This window comes from Tachysurus vachellii, chromosome 22 (assembly GCF_030014155.1).
Source record: "Tachysurus vachellii isolate PV-2020 chromosome 22, HZAU_Pvac_v1, whole genome shotgun sequence".
Classification (NCBI taxonomy): Eukaryota; Metazoa; Chordata; class Actinopteri; order Siluriformes; family Bagridae; genus Tachysurus; species Tachysurus vachellii.
Window position 1 is genome coordinate 11,883,720 of NC_083481.1, and position 16,802 is coordinate 11,900,521.

At 37.9% G+C, this 16,802-nt stretch overlaps 2 protein-coding genes across 3 annotated transcripts; one reads left to right on the forward strand and one right to left on the reverse strand.

Annotated features, from left to right (window-relative positions):
• Positions 1–391: 391 nt before the first annotated feature.
• On the forward strand, positions 392–4,986 carry trib3 (tribbles pseudokinase 3). Of its 2 annotated transcripts, none has more exons than XM_060858739.1 (4): positions 392–1,049; positions 2,288–2,575; positions 2,782–3,074; positions 3,252–4,986. In XM_060858739.1, exons 2-4 carry the CDS (start codon positions 2,288–2,290, stop codon positions 3,715–3,717), a joined length of 1,047 nt encoding a protein of 348 aa, XP_060714722.1. In that variant the 5' UTR covers positions 392–1,049; the 3' UTR covers positions 3,718–4,986. The 2 variants fall into 2 exon arrangements, with proteins under 2 accessions (XP_060714722.1, XP_060714721.1); XM_060858738.1 differs by having other exon boundaries at positions 395–1,451.
• A 115-nt stretch (positions 4,987–5,101) lies between these two features.
• On the reverse strand, positions 5,102–16,087 carry maf1a (MAF1 homolog, negative regulator of RNA polymerase III a). Its single transcript, XM_060858740.1, has 7 exons — positions 15,452–16,087; positions 15,125–15,253; positions 10,607–10,775; positions 10,341–10,462; positions 10,091–10,210; positions 9,854–9,955; positions 5,102–7,570 (listed from the first exon to the last, which is right to left on the reverse strand). Exons 1-7 carry the CDS (start codon positions 15,532–15,534, stop codon positions 7,546–7,548), a joined length of 750 nt encoding a protein of 249 aa, XP_060714723.1. The 5' UTR covers positions 15,535–16,087; the 3' UTR covers positions 5,102–7,545.
• Positions 16,088–16,802: the final 715 nt, after the last annotated feature.

Consider the following 16,802-nt stretch of genomic DNA (forward strand, 5'->3'; position numbering starts at 1 on the left):
TAGAAAACATATACATAGAATTTTAACTACATATATTTTTTGATTGGCAATATGGATAAGAATCTAAGAGCTCTTCACTATCTGTAGAATCTATCTACATTGACAAACTTGTGCACCCTTGATTTCTTAAATGTATCTCAATATATTTTTGTTATCGTATATTAAGTTTCGGAAGGATGTGAGTGCAGACTCCATGTCATGTAGGCTACTTGAATGTCTCTGTAGTATACACTGATTGTTGTATGCATGGTGCAACACTTGGTTTAGTATTGACTCAGAAAAAAGGGGCGTGGTATATAAATTATTGGCGAGACAGTACATTAGTACTTTTATAGAGCGCGAATGTAGCCCTGTTATAATAATGTGCACTCTGACAATGAGTCTTTTGACTAGTCCTTGATCATCTAACACATTGTTTCGCACGCGTTTTTATTTTGAAAACGACTCACCAGATCCACTTCCGACCTTTAAGCGTAGCGTTTTGTTTAAAATTCTGATATATTTGTTTTCGTAGTGAATCAGCTGTTTACTTCTGGTGCCCCTGTGTTGTTTGCTCCCGGGTGCAGGAGCGCTGTGCGGGCCGCTATTGCGGCGATGTGGTGTAGATGTCGTCAGACGCGAGAGGTGGAGCTCGAGATGTTGCAATCGCGCTAAGTACAGCATCATCGACACGAAGCTGGTGTCACGCAGAAAAAAAAGCGTAATAGGAGTCGCAGAGCAAACTGAGCTACCAATTCGGAGGATCAGGTGGAGGGGACACATCTGATACGAACGCTCATTTTTCAATGGATCTTAAATCCGGCTTGAAGGATTAACAACAACCGAGGTCCTCTGGTGCCGGGACACATTTCGCACCCCCACCCCCATGTATACCAACTTTATGGACTACTTTTTTTATCTAAAGTAGAAACCTTCAGTTTGCTCCCATTCCATTTTTCCCCATACTTAGTGTGTTTTGTGAACGGCTTTGCTTTATTTGTTGCTCAAGGACCGCAATACTAAAGAAGATCGACGTTGTTCCTGCGAGAATCAGCCTTCATTCAGCGGAAGTAAGGAACAAAGACATTAGTGTCAACAGGAATAAGCGGTAGATTGTATTTCCACTTCAAGACTCATCATTATTTATCTTACAACGGAACAAACAGAAACCACCGGCCTCCAAATCCAAGCACAATCCGCTGGCTCACTTTTTTTTCTGAGTATTACCGTTTTGGCGACTTTGTGGAATCAACCAGACTTCCAGTGGCTCGTGGCACTATTTCGCCTGGAACAGTTATTACATTAACTTCTATACAAGTTGTATATCTATAATATATACGTGTAAAAAATTGTTTCTGAAGTTAAAAAAAACAATGATCGGAGTAAAATAAGCGAGTTGGTTCCAACGACTTGGCGCTGAATTACTATTGTTCTGCTATTGAAGAGACGCGAGTCCTTTGTTCAGCAGCGAGGTGAGTGGCACCTACTTCATGTCGCCTGCTATCTCACTAAAAAAGAATATATTGTTGCCAAATATGTCCTCCCTCTGGCCAGATGTAGCTACTTTCTTTAGAAAACGTCATTGTGAAACAGTCTGGGTTAAACTTTAGATGGAAAAAGTGATGGTGCAAGTCTTTCGCAAACCACCCCTCAACCACGAAAGGCTGGTTTTTTTCCCCTCAAATAAATCAGGATTTTAGGCTTCTTTTTAGGTTTTTGTAATTGAAATAAACACATATTGTTTAAGATTTGAGACGCGTTATATGTTGCCTATCATATAGGGTAGTGGAAAAACGAGCCTGCGCTACGTCATGTCATGACGCGCGACTGAATGTGTAATTGCGCGGTGTGTGTGACTCACTGGCAGCGCCTAAGCTTTCGACAGTAACTTGAATACGAGCCTGATTGCATCAAGCAGCTGTGTTTCTCACACAGACGTTTACTTATTTTATAGTCTGTATGATGGAAAGCAGAATAGCTTTGAGTTCTCCAGGATGATTTTGTCACTTAGCTCACGTTATTTCTTTTAGTTCACTATTGTTGCAATTCTTGAGTTGTAACCTCTTGATTAATTGGCATGCATGTGGCAGAACTACTGTACTAATATGCTGGAAACACACAGCATAGGTACTTGGTTGTGCTATTGCTGTAATATTACCTTGTGTGTTGTCTATGCAGAACTTAAACCAACCGTGCAATAATATCGAAGGTCACTGATTACATTTTCATGTTTGTCCTCAGATGAAACCTTGACTTACTCCCGTTAGATGTCTATTCATTCATAACTCTTGCGTCCCCTTTTTTATAGATGAGTGTAAACCTCTCAGCACCTGTGCTCCCAATGCAACTGAAGCGAGTAGACTGTGAAGACCACCAGAACACCCATACACTGAAATGCAAACGCCGTAGGCTGAGCCAGCCCCCCTCCCCTGGTCTAGCCCCTTGCCTTCGGCCTCAAACTCACAGCACAGACCACACGAGCCCAGAGAAACCCTGTCTCTCTTCTATTGGGCCGTATGTTCTGTTGGAGGCCACAGAGGGCACTCAGACATATCGAGCAGTCCATCGCACCACTGAGCAAGAGTATACCTGTAAGGTAAGTTCACTATCCTCCAGTATGATTTTTGGGATTTCTGTTTCCATAGTAGATCACTTGACTTTGGTTAATAAAAGTGACCCGATATCTTAGTAAATAACAAATGTTTTCTTTAATCGACTCTCTTTTTTAAGTCTGTAATATGAAGAGGTAACTCTGTTTCTGTTATGTGACTTGTGTGGGCAAATTTGTCTTTTCTTTGCTAGGTGTTTTCGATGAGGAAGTACCATGAGCTCATTGCTCCGTACACCCGTCTGCTGCCCCATGAGAACATTTGTAAAATATCAGAAGTAATCATGGGGGAGCAGAATGTGTACATCTTCTTTGAGCGCAACTACGGTGACATGCACTCATATGTGCGCAAACGTAAGAGGCTCCAGGAGGATGAAGCTGTGTATCTCTTTAGGCAAATGGCATCGGCAGTCATGCACTGTCATGAAAATGGCGTTGTACTGCGGGACCTCAAATTGCGCAAGTTTGTCTTTATTGATGCAAAAAGGTCAATTATTATTTAATAATTTCCTATTAGAAAAATAAGCTCATAGTAATAACATTATAAGTATGTTGTATACTTATGTATAAGTGATGTAAAGACATTTTTTAATGTTTGGTCCCCTGTTTAATAAGTCAGGGACTTTTGGTAGAAATGTATCTAAATAAAGTTTCCTTCCTACAGAACAAAGCTGGTTTTGCAGAATCTAGAGGACTCCTGTCTCCTGAATGGTGATGATGACTCTCTCACAGACAAACACGGCTGCCCAGCCTATGTGGGACCAGAAATCTTGAACTCACGGCAGTCATACTCTGGAAAGGCAGCAGACATTTGGAGCCTTGGGGTGGTTCTCTATACCATTCTGGTGGGTCGCTACCCATTTCAAGATGTGGAACCTGCCGCCCTGTTCAGCAAAATCCGTAGGGGTACCTTCACAATCCCAGAGACACTTTCACCCAGAGCCAGGTCTCTAGTGTGCTGCATGCTCAGAAAGTCACCATTGGAGAGGCTGGAGGCTTCAGACATTTTGCTGCACCCATGGCTCCACTGTAGCACCAATGTCTTTATCAGCCAGCACCCTAACTCTAGGCACTCAAATGACCAAGTTGTGCCAGACTTTGAGAAAAGTGACAAAGGAGTCTGTTACTGAATCTTGGGGAAGCACCAGAGTGAGGTTTCATCTGCCTGTGTCTGCTTGCACTTTTGGGATCTCTGACTGTTTGCAGTGGTTTCATACTGGGGAAAGCTGTGCATATATAAAATTGAAAGACAAAGTGAATTGGTTTGTATGCCACATTTCTCGCCTTTGTGGCCTGTGCAAATAGAGCTAAAGAATATTGGTTTGAATGGTTTATTTTTAAGTCTAAAAATCTAAGTCTAGTGTTAAGTAAATACCTATGATGATACATGCTATTTAAAAGAAAATAAAAAGGCCTATAAAAAGGTAAAAGGCTTGTACTTTAGTAGTTTTTAAATGACTTCATTTGTAGATTTGCTATTCAAAGCACAGCTGGAACTTTAGCCCACTGCTCCTGCAAACATTCAGTTCAGCAGTGTTCTGATATTCCTGTATATATTTCATACAGTGTACATTTAAGTTGTTTTTGAATTACCTGTTACCTCTGACATGAATCCTGGAATACTTGATGCATAGTATGTGCCTTTTAGTATGCACTGTTTACACAATTTTCAATGGGAAACACATTTAATAATTTAAGTGCCTTTTCACTATATAATAAGCAATTAACTTTTTTTTTGGAGTAACTTACCAAAGATTTAGTAACTTACCAAAGGTTTCATTACCAATCCTCATTTTGGGAATCTCTGATAGGTCAGATAAATTGCTCACTTTTGCTTTTTTGTATATGAAGGGTTAAAAATAGTTTGGTGTTTTGCAACACTTAGAGATGTGTCTGTAATCTTGTTACTCACTATGGTCTTGATTCACCCAAATGACATGGTAGAACAGGGATGATGTATCCAGTGCTATTTTCATATCTAGACTAGGAGCCACAAGTACAGACATACATACAGTCCTGCTACAATTTTAAGTAACCCATCACGGTAAAGGAGCAGTGTCATTGCCTTTGTTCAAAGATAAAACATGACCTAAGGCTTGAGTACTGTCTGATGTGTGTATATCCTGTGGGTGGACAAGGTTTCTGGAGAATAGTGTTAGTTCACTTATACCACATCACACTTCCATGTAATGGAAATGTGGTGTGTGGCATGTGTGACTTTTTTAAAGGCATTACAGTTTTAACTGTCATCTGTTTGTCAAACTATTTTGTGAATTTGTAAAAATCTTTTTATAACCATGGCAACAAAAGGACACTACATTTTGTCTCAGTTGAAGGGATTGCTGATCTGTTTTGTAATTATTTGTTGCCTGTAGAAATAAACAGATACACAAAAGTAAGTTTGTTTTCTTCATGAATGTAAGACAATGCTGTACTATCTATTTTTGGTGGGCTTTGAGTAGTTTCAAACCATGGAAACCAACTTAAGTTTATTTGCCAAAAAGAAATTACCCATTTATTTTAATGTTTATTATCATTATTATTATAAAAAAAAATCAACCCATAATTTGGTGCATTTTAGAGCATTTTAGAGCAAAAAGCACACAAGTCTGACCATGTTCATCTTCTGAGTTGGCCATATACATAAAAAAAAAAAGGTTTTCCATAACAAAAGACTCATTTAATATACAGTACAAATATAATAAACACATTCAATTACAACTTTAAGCTTTTCAAAGCTCTTTTCTGTGAGGTTGAAGTCTGCGTTCACCTAAACATAAATATTTTGAGTACAAAACAAAATATTTTGAGAAGAAAAATACATTTAAAATCCAATAATGTGTGACAGTATTCTTACTTGTTTCCTGTAGCTTATCTGATTAGAAAAGTACAAAAGTATCACAGTTCAATATAAAAGCACAACACAGTCCAGTCACAAATGCCAAAAAACAAATATTCAGATATAAACAAACACATATTCATCATTCATTTGGGAAAAAACAAACCAATAATTCCTAATGATGACTTTGTATTTATTCATAACACCATCATTTTTTTTTTTGAGTAGCTTCAATCACAGAAAATACTGAGCTTATTACTATTAAATTTAACTTGAAAAACATTAGGAGGGAATTGTTGATCATAAAACCAGTGAATTTGAACTGAATCTCAACATGGATTATCAGGGTTCCCACTCTTTTTCAGAGATCATTTTCCAGGACTTTTCCAGGACATTTCAAATTTAGCAAAAAAATACAAGGCTCACAGATTCACAGCCTAAAGTAATATGTTCTTCTCTCCAGAAGTCTTAAAAACAACGTACACTTTATGGCTATTACTTAACTATACTTTTAAAGACAATTTGTCATGTGAATGAAATATCAACATTTATAAAATAAAAAGACCACACATTAATACCCGTTCCTTTCTCAGGCCAATGCAGTCATGCATGCTTTAGTTTGCTGTGGATTCCCCTTGCACATGATACTCAGATTAACAAGGTTAATATAACCTGCTTACCCGTCACCATTTGCTGAAAACATTCGAGCACTTAAACCATTCCTAGCACCTGAAACCGCCAGCACAAGACAGCGTCATCCGTCACAGCGAGATTAAACAGCATAACAAAAAACCCGTCAAAACTCAGCGTCCCTGAACAGAGCGCTTTCTGTTACTAACGTTAATTGTTTCGACCAGTTGTAAACTGTTCTTTAAATGATCAAGAACATTTAAAAATAATTTTCCAGAACAACAAGATTTTTTCCAGGACAATTTATGTTTTCTCTCATTTTCCATGTGTTTTCCAGGACTGGAATATTGGTCATTAATTTTCCAGGATTTCCAGGTTTTCCAGGACGCGTGGGAACCCTGATTATGCAAATAATAATCATTTAATGGAAATTAACCAAATGGTACAGCTTCGGTTATATAAATTTGCATCCAGGAAAAAAAGATTCAACATATTTAACAGGTATTAAAGTCAAGCCAAAAAAATCACTGTCTTGTTTAAATAGAAGTTATACCCATTAACCTCCGAAAAGTGTATCTTTATGTTAATATACTTCAATAAAGCTATCATATTATGATGTTGGCTGGCCTTACTTCAGATCTAAATGATTTCCCAAAGCCATCAACCCCAAAACAACGGTAATGAAACAACAATAAAACTGCTCAGTGGCCACCCTAACATACTCTAAGAAAATGCCCCACAAAAACTTATGACAATATGAATCAAACATGTTTGATCCCTTAATATCACAGCAAACAAAGGTTGATACATACTAGGTACATAAAAGTGATCATTCTTAAAGCTTACTGGTGGAGGGGGTGGACAAACATGGCAGAAAAAAAAATGGGACAAAAAGTCTGCTAATAATTAAGACAAACGTCTATTTGCAGGTCGATTTCCTGTGTATGTAGGCACGATTTAAGACAAATCATTTATATCTGTGTTTTCATGAATGACAATGTACAATGAGTGTAAGGACTGGTGTAGTTTTTTTCATAATGACAGAATTACACCAGTTTAAAAACTTAAAATATCAAATTACAATTCCACTTTGGCAACCACTAGTCTTAAATTGTGCACAGACAGTAAATGTAATTGTAAAATGTAAGTCTGAAAGATGTAGTCATTTAAAAAGGACCAGAAGGTATAAACAGCAAAGAGAAAAATGGTTCATTCAACACGCTGATTATTAATGATGTGTAAAATACAACAATTGACTTTAAATAATGTAATGATCAATTTTTATTACATAAAAAATTTGGTCAGAATTTCTCAGGAATTTCACACTAAAACACTTAAAAAATAAACCCCAATGTGTGAAGTTCCTGTTAATGAAAGATTTTATCCTACCATATTCATAAAGAACAACCACTTATTACAAAACAGAAAACGAAATGTGACTCCAAGAGACACCCAAGGCATTCAGAAGCAAGGCAGTATTATTACATCTTCACTGGGCACATAATATTCGATACCTGCAATGGATATTAAGGTCAGAAAAAAATTTAAAAATTGTCTCTAAAATATAGATTATAATGTTTCTCTAAATATATCCATAAATGTCTGTTAGATAACTTGATATAACTGTTTAGCGTAACATAAGTGTATTTTACTGTGAAGTTAAATTTTCTTACTGCCCCACTGCATACTGCTTTTTTATTCTTAGTGCACTTTATGTCCTGTCAGCATGTGTGCTTGAAGTATGCATTCAGTGTTATGTCAAAAATGTCTCCAGCATTATGGAGAAATGTCATTTCATCTTACTGTATTCTTTACAATGTATACAATTAAGATGGAAAGGGCTATGAATAATCTTTTCATTTAGCACATAACATTCAAATATTTTGCAATTCTGAACCAATTTTTTTTTATCTATAAAAGAAATGTGTCAGGAGTTATGCTAAATGCAAATAGTTTAGGTGTAATATTCATTTTTGTAAAATATTTATTCATATATTATTTATTATATTGATTATAGTAAAAAAGATTTTTTAGATTTTATTACATTTCATTCTCTATAATCTTAGTGAGGTCAAGTCAAGAAGCTATTGTTGTCATTTCAACCACATATAGCTGACAGTTATTGTGACATCGACACAATTCTAACATTCTTGGCTCTATACACCACAACAATGGATTTGAAATGAAACGAACAAGTTTCTGCAGACTGTCAGCTTTAATTTGAGGCCATTTACATCCAAATCAGGTGAACGGTGTAGGAATTACAACAGTTTGCATATGTGCCTCCCACTTGTTAAGGGACCAAAAGTAATGGGACAGAATAATAATCATAAATCAAACTTTCACTTTTTTTTAATACTTGGTTGCAAATCCTTTATAGTCAATTATAGCCTGAGGTCTGGAACGAATAGACATCACCAGACGCTGGGTTTCATCCCTGGTGATGCTCTGCCAGGCCTCTACTGCAACTGTCTTCAGTTCCTGCTTGTTCTTGGGGCATTTTCCCTTTAGTTTTGTCTTCAGCAAGTGAAATGCATGCTCAATCGGAATCAGGTCAGGTGATTGACTTGGCCGTTGCATAACATTCCACTTTTTTCCCGTATGCAGTATGCTTTGGGTGTATGCTTTGGGTCATTGTCCATCTGCACTGTGAAGTGCTGTCCAATGAGTTCTGAAGCATTTGGCTGAATATGAGCAGATAATATTGCCCGAAACACTTCAGAATTCATTCTGCTGCTTTTGTCAGCAGTCACATCATCAATAAATACAAGAGAACCAGTTCCATTGGCAGCCATACATGCCCACGCCATGACACTACCACCACCATGCTTCACTGATGAGGTGGTATGCTTAGGATCATGAGCAGTTCCTTTCCTTCTCCATACTCTTCTCTTCCCATCACTCTGGTGCAAGTTGATCTTGGTCGCATCTGTCCATAGGATGTTGTTCCAGAACTGTGGAGGCTTTTTTAGATGTTGTTTGCCAAACTCTAATCTGGCCTTCCTGATTTTGAGGCTCACCAGTGGTTTACATCTTGTGGTGAACCCTCTGTATTCACACTGGTGAAGTCTTCTCTTGATTGTTGACTTTGACACACGTACACCTACCTTCTGCAGAGTGTTCTTGATCTGGCCAACTGTTGTGAAGGGTGTTTTCTTCACCAGGGAAAGAATTCTTCGGTCATCCACCACAGTTGTTTTCCGTGGTCTTACATGGTCTTTTGGTGTTGCTGAGCTCACCGGTGTGTTCCTTCTTTTTAAGAATGTTCCAAACAGTTGTTTTGGCCACGCCTAATGTTTTTGCTATCTCTCTGATGGGTTTGTTTTGTTTTTTCAGCCTAATGATGGCTTGCTTCACTGTTAGTGACAGCTCTTTGGATCTCATCTTGGAGAGTTGACAGCAACAGATTCCAAATGCAAATAGCACACTTGAAATGAACTCTGGACCTTTTATCTGCTCATTGTAATTGGTATAATGAGGGAACAACACACACCTGGCCATGGAACAGCTGAGAAGCCAATTGGCCCATTACTTTTGGTCCCTTAACAAGTGGGAGGCACATATGCAAACTGTTGTAATTCCTACACCGTTCACCTGATTTGGATGTAAATGCCCTCAAATTAAAGCTGACAGTCTGCAGTTAAAGCACAACTTGTTCGGTTCATTTCAAATCCATTGTGGTGGTGTATAGAGCCAAAAATGTTAGAATTGTGTCGATGTCCCAATATTTATGGACCTGACTGTAGGTGGATCTCACATCTAAGGTAAAGTGGTATGTAAAGTGAGGTGGTTCTCACCTCTCTTCATCCACGTTCTCCTCCTCCTCCTGAAAGCCACCTTCGTCCAAGTCCAGGTGCAGCTCCGTTTCAATGCCCGAGTCTTGTGGAGTCATAAAAAGACTAGAATCCAATTTAAACAGGTATTACACAACTACAAACACAATTTGCTCATATGAGAAATATTTAGTTTACAAATTCATGGTAACTTTTTAAACATGTATCAAATTGAGGTGTAACATGAACAACAAATCGTACCTAACAGACCGGCATGTGAAGAACACAATTCTTTTCAGCCGCTTATTATAGAAGAAATAGTTGAAGGACCACATGTTGCCTTCTTCTCCATATGGGTCAGAATCAAGGTCTGGATTATAGCTGAAATTAAAACCAAAAATGTCTATTAGTAGTACATAAGTATCCTAACCAAAAAGCATAAAGTATTATGCTTCAGAGAACAAGGATATTTGCAAAATGTTGTCTCATTTTGTATTAAATTGAGTTGTACCTATAAATGTCACACTCAGCCAAACTGATTTCATTGTCAATGGCCTCCCAGAGCTGATGCTGCAAGCTGCTGTATGCCTCCCCAGCAGCAGTAGACAAGCTACTATTCACAGCATTAAACACCTGAAAAGACATCGGCATGAAATACATCAGCTTTAGATTTGCCGAGCTTGCATTCCTCCTTTAGTCTCAGCAAGTATAATTTAAACAGCTCTTTAGCATGCTGCATAGTTTTAACAACATTTGTATCTGTGAAAATGCCCCTACCCAATTGACACTGGGCTCTCTACTGAAGTCACACCCTCGGGTACGGCTGAAGTCGTAGTCCGGCCTGAAGGACTCGTTGAGAGTAGCAATCAAGTAGAACAGAGTCTTCCTGCTACATTTATCAGAAAGTGGACTCTCCACTTCATCGCCACTTTGACTGTGACTAAGCCTGAAAGTGCATAAGGTAGAATATTTTAGAGAGAGAGATAATGCACTGCCTGGCCAAAAATACATCACACACAAAATTTCATTGGATCAGATTGGAGACAGCTGTTTAATACCAATCCTTGTAAATCTCTTTGCATTGGTCTGCCAAATGCTGTAAATGTAAATGTGATGTGGAAATGCACTTACTTTCACTATGAAACATAACTGAGTTTTACTGTTTTTTTTTTTTTTTACAATTTGATATTACCAAACTTTAATTAAATCACCAATCATGATCACTCCTAATTTTATTCCACCAACATTTCTTCCAAGATTATGTTTCACCTCTATCCTTCCAGGTTGTAATAATGGTTTGGACAGTTCTCAACCCAAACTCCTATTTCCTGTGTCTTGATGCAGGCGAAAAATTTAACCCTACTGATTTTTTTACACAATCAGAGAATGCCTTCCAACATAGCTGTTTAAAAACAGAGAAGCTACTGCTGCTCTTTTCCAGAGAAGATCAGGAGACTTGGATTTCCTTGTGCAGTAGTCTGTATTGTAGAGAGTTCACAACACTGCTTACTGAATCAGTTAGGGTTGAAAAACTTCTTGCCAGTTTAAAACAACATCTAAATCACTTCTCAGGTTTTTCAGTGTAATGCTCTTACCTATTTGATTAGTTAAATCCTGATGGTGACTTATTTTTGACCAGGCAGTGCATGCACACACTCACAGACCACTTTATTAAGAACACATGTATGCCACCACATTCATGTAATTATCGAGTCACCCATTATTGTGGCATATGCAAAATGCAAAAAAACAAACAGATACAGGACATAAAATACTGCAATCCACACAACATAACAGAAGACATGTTAAAGTTCAGAAGAGGACAAATGGTTGGCGTGCATCTCGCTGGGGTGTCTGTGACCAGGACAGCAAATATTTGTGGTCTATTGAGAGCCACAGTATCCAGGGTAATACCACCATTAAAGACCAACCACATCCATCAACAAGAGGAAGCAGTCTGGAAGGGATGTGTGCATAATAATGTGGACCGTGTCCAGCTCAGGGCAAAATAAAATGCACTCATTGACTCTCCTGTGTCCATGAAAACTGTTCATCGGGAGCTCCAAACAGTCATTATTCATGGTCACGCTATTATAACCAAACCTTTGGTCACTCATACCAATGCCAAACGATGGTTTCAATAGTGCCAGAACCATAAATCTTGAGCTGTACATGTGAAATATGTATTGTTCTTTGTTGAGTCTACAGTACCCTCACTGTCTTTCCCACATCTGGGAGAATTACAGCCACAACACAGTTTACCACCTAAACTGTTGCATGTCCAGTGTGCAATCAGTAAATGTTTCCTCCACCAGCATCACATAATATTCTGGGCACTGTTCAGTATTTTTATACTTCTGCATAATCTGTTTTTTTTTCTTCTAAAAAATTATACAAAAAATAAATCACAATATCACCTTCCAATAATTGATTTTGAGTGTTAATGTTTTCAAATAAAATATCTATCAGAATTAAATTACAGTGTACCATTTATAATTTGATAATATGAGAGGATTGTTCAGGGTTTGAACACTTTTGCAAGGCACTGTATATACATACATGCAGTCATTTGAAAGTAGACAAAGTGAACGCAATCAAACAAAGTAGAGACAAATATTATACTTGGTAATTTTGTTATTCTGGAAAATGTTAAAATATTATATGTCTGTGGCAGAAGTATGTGAACCTCTATGATTAGTATTTACTTTGTGAAAGTGGATCATGGCAAAAAAAGGGAGATTTCTGAGGCCTTTAGAAAGAGAGTTATTGCTGCTCATCAGGCTGGAAAAGATTACAAAATCATCTTGAAAGAGTTTGAATTCCACAAATCTATAATCAGACATATTCTGGACAAATAGAAGAAATTTAAGACCATTGGTACCTTCCTCAGAAATGGTCAACCAACAAAGATCACTCCAAAAGCAGGACTTGTAATAGTTTTGGAATACAGGGCAACATCAAAGCAACCAAAGGCCCTTTTACTTTGGGTAATGTTTGGGTGTCTGCTACCAGGTGAACACTGAACAACCTTGGTGTTCAACAACTACTCTCCAAAAAGAACCCTTTTTTGCTAAACGTTATGTGGACAAGCCAAATGAATATTGGAAAAGAAAATCTGTGGAGAAATAAAACTATAAATAAACCAAAATAAAACTTTTTTGTTTAAAAAAGGCTAATTTTTAGAGAAAGGAAAATACTGAATTCCACCATAAGAACCTTATACCTTCTGTGAAACCTGGTGGTGGTAGTATCATGCTTGTGGCCTGTATTGCTGCATCTGGGCCAGAATAGCTTGCCATCATTTACTGAACAGTGTATTCAGGATTAAAATACTGAATTTCAAAGAAAAATGGCAGGATGCCCATCAAAACCCAAGAGTTGAAGCTGTTCTGTACTGAGTAATGAGATAAAATCTTCCAAGACATTGTGCAGGACTCATCAAATGTTACCGGACACTTTACTTGCAGTTATTGCTTCACAACAGATACTGAAACAAAAGGTTCTCATACTTCTGCAAGTAACATATGAAGAAGTATAATATTTTTGGCTCATTTGTTTGATTGTGTTCACTTCGTTTACTTTTAGAACTTGTGTGAAATTCTGATGAAGTTTTTGCTTTTATGCAGAAATATAGGAATTTCTAAAGAGTTCACAAACTTTCAAGTGACAGGGTGTGTTGATGCTGGATGAAGAGGTCCTGGGCTGGTGTGGTCTGCGGTTGTGAGGCCAGTTGGATGAACTTCCAAGTTCTCTGAAACGCCTTTGGAGACAGCTTATGGTAGAGAAATGAACATTCAATTACCGGGCAACAGCTCTGGTGGACATTCCTGCAGTCAGCATGCCAATTGCACGCTCCCTCAAAATTTGCGACATCTGTGCCATTGTGCTGTGTGATAAAAACTGCACATTTTAGAGTGGCCTTTTATTGTGGCCAGCCTAAGGCACACCTGTGCTATAATCATGCTGTCTAATAGGAGCTTCGGAAGGGAACAGAAAAAGGATGATTAGCTGAAGCATTGCTATCCCTGATCCCCTGCTGATTTTGTAAGTTTTTAATTATCCATAATAATAAAAAATTCTGAACCCACAGACTGGTTATGTGCCCATGAGGGGTACAAATTAGTCCTGTCCCTTATAAAAGTACTCCTAATCTTTATGTGTATAAAAGACACCTGTCAAAGAATCAATCTCTTCCATTCAAACCTCTGAACCGCAGTGGGCAAGACCAAAGAGCTGTCAAAGCATGTCAGAGACAAGATTGTAGACATGCACAAGGCTGGAATGGGATACAAGACCATCAGCAAGAATACTAAGTCATGTTTTGCTTGAGGATCAAATGCTTCTCACTCAATCAAATAAAAATTTATTTATAACCTTTCTTCTCTATTATGGACCGATAATTAATAAATTTACAAGATCAAACAATTATTTCCTAATAATTCAATAATGTCTAGGTGTTGCCAAACTTTTTTTTTTTTAATGTATAAATGTTGTGATTAGCTTTTATTTATTTTTGTTGGTATATATACACTATCTAGATTGTCTGCCAGGACCAAACAAGGTTATTTTAAGATATTGTTGAAATGGGTGACTTGTCAGACATCCAAAGAGAACAGATCATGGGAGCCTGTTTAGAAGGAGCATCTGTAACCTTTACAGCCCAGTCCTTTACAGTCTCCACAATCATGACACCATATACAACGCATTGCAGGACTTCATCAGCTAAGAAAAATAATGGCAGAAAATCAAAACTTAATAACAGGCACCATCAAACACTAGGAAGAATTGTGTCCAAACAACACTGAACTTCTTCAGAAAAAGTGACACAGAACTTATCCATTTTATAGGCCGTTTCCATAAAAACAGTCTGCAGAGAACTTCACAAAGCCAAAATCTATGGAAGAGTTGGAATTACTAAACTATTAATCAAAGACACAAAAATTGATAATGAAATATCAATATGAAATATTGATAGAAATCATACACACAGCCAAAACAGTTCAGTCTTGCTTTAAGGGGCAGCAGTAAAACATTTTGGAGAGAAGTGCGACAAGCAGGTTCCCTGCTCCAACCTCTCTGATCAACTACATGAAATTCTTCTTGATGAATGGTACAAAATTCTACTAGAAAATATTCAGAAGTGGTATGAATTGATTCCAAAAAGGTTGGAAGCTGTATTAATTGCAAATGGTGGTCCAACCCCTTATTAATAAAGAGATATAATATATTTCATCAGTGTTCACATTATGTTATCCAACCCCTGTAAATATATGGAAAGCATTGCCATGTGTATACTTGTTAGGGCTGATTCCAGACAACTGAGGAGGTGACAGAGCTTCCAGCACATGAGGCAGTCCCTCCTGACAGAACTGCTTAAACATCTGCTTGTCTTCGCCTGCCATTTTGCAGGAGTAACTTTCAATCCTAAAAAAGAAAAGCAGCAGAAGTTGAAGGAAATAAAGGTAATGCTATAGATAAAGAATGCATACCCACTATGTACATATCATGATACTCGTAAACATGGTACTTTAATACTACTTTTAGTGATATTAGCTACAGTATGTTTTGCTGTAAAGTCAAATGAAAAAAAGACAAAAAAACAAAACAAAACAAAACACTTACCTTCCGATTATCTTACAGTCTCCAGTCTCTATGGTAAGTTGAGTATTAATGGCCTCAAAACTCGAATTTTCCAGAAGCTTCATTGTTGTTGTTTTTTTTTACTGAAAACTGGGGCCCAAGACCTCACTACCGAAAAACTACCAGAACTTTACTACATGAAAAAACTCTAAAACTCTACGCTACACAAACATATCTGTATAAAACACACTACATATAAAACACACCAAAGTGCAGAAGTGAAGCATTCTTAGCTATTTAAAACGGAGCAGGTTTTTTTTTTTCTAATATTGTGGCTCAAGGCGACAGTAAAACAGAGCAGTGTCGTTTATAAGTCACTACAAACGTAAACACACACGCAGAGGTCTTTGTCGAGGGCTTACAGCACTTATATATCTGATAAATAAATCTTCTGTAAAATTCTTACTGTGAAATTTCCAGTTCCTCCCATTAAAGGGTAAATTATGAAAGAAATTAGGCATCCCAGCTATTGTATCAGACCTTAAGCAGAAGAGCACGGCTTATATAAGCCTTTTCTTTTGCGTGTAGTTGTCTTAAACAGAGAAGCGACTTTGTTTGAATTTCTGTCTATAATATTAGCCACACAATATACAATGTCCTCCAAGACGTAATTTTCACTTCCGGTAAATCTGAAAGGCGGAACAATGTGACTACTGTACTGACACCTACTGGACTGGAGCTCCAAGACCAGCGGGTGAGTGGGGCTTCAAGTTCTTGGATTTGGAGAAGGTCTATCTATGATCGTGTACCTCGACATTTGTTGTGGGAGGCTATGCAGATGTGCGAGGTATCTAGGTGCTTACCTGTCCTAAAACCATACAGATAGGCTAATTGGCTACATAACAGGTGATCCTGTTATGTCCCAATAAGTGGGATGTGGTAGCTTGGTGGTTAAGGGGTTGGACTACTGATTGGAAGGTCATGGGTTCAAACCCCAGATATGCCAAGCTGCCACTGAGCAAGGGCCCCTGAGCAAGGCCCTTAACCAGGGGCGGTTCTAGACCTTTTTTAGGGTGGCTCCAGCCCCCCTGTCTGTAATCTCAGCCACCCTAAAACTAAAAGTATAATTTTTACTTTCATAAATAAACAATAAAAATTACGTTAAAATGCAGGACATGTCGTCGTTTGGAAAAGAAAATTATTTATCAGTTTGATCCAAGAGCGATTTTTTTTACTTTGCTTTTACGCGCGTGCGTTTGTAGACTTTCAAAAGTGCGTCATCAGCTGTCTGCTTTATTAGAACGGAGAAGCACAGGCACGCGCAGCGTGCACGCGCAGCCAGAGCTGGAGGCTTTTTATCTATAACGTTAATCAGCGGAAAACCGCAAAGACG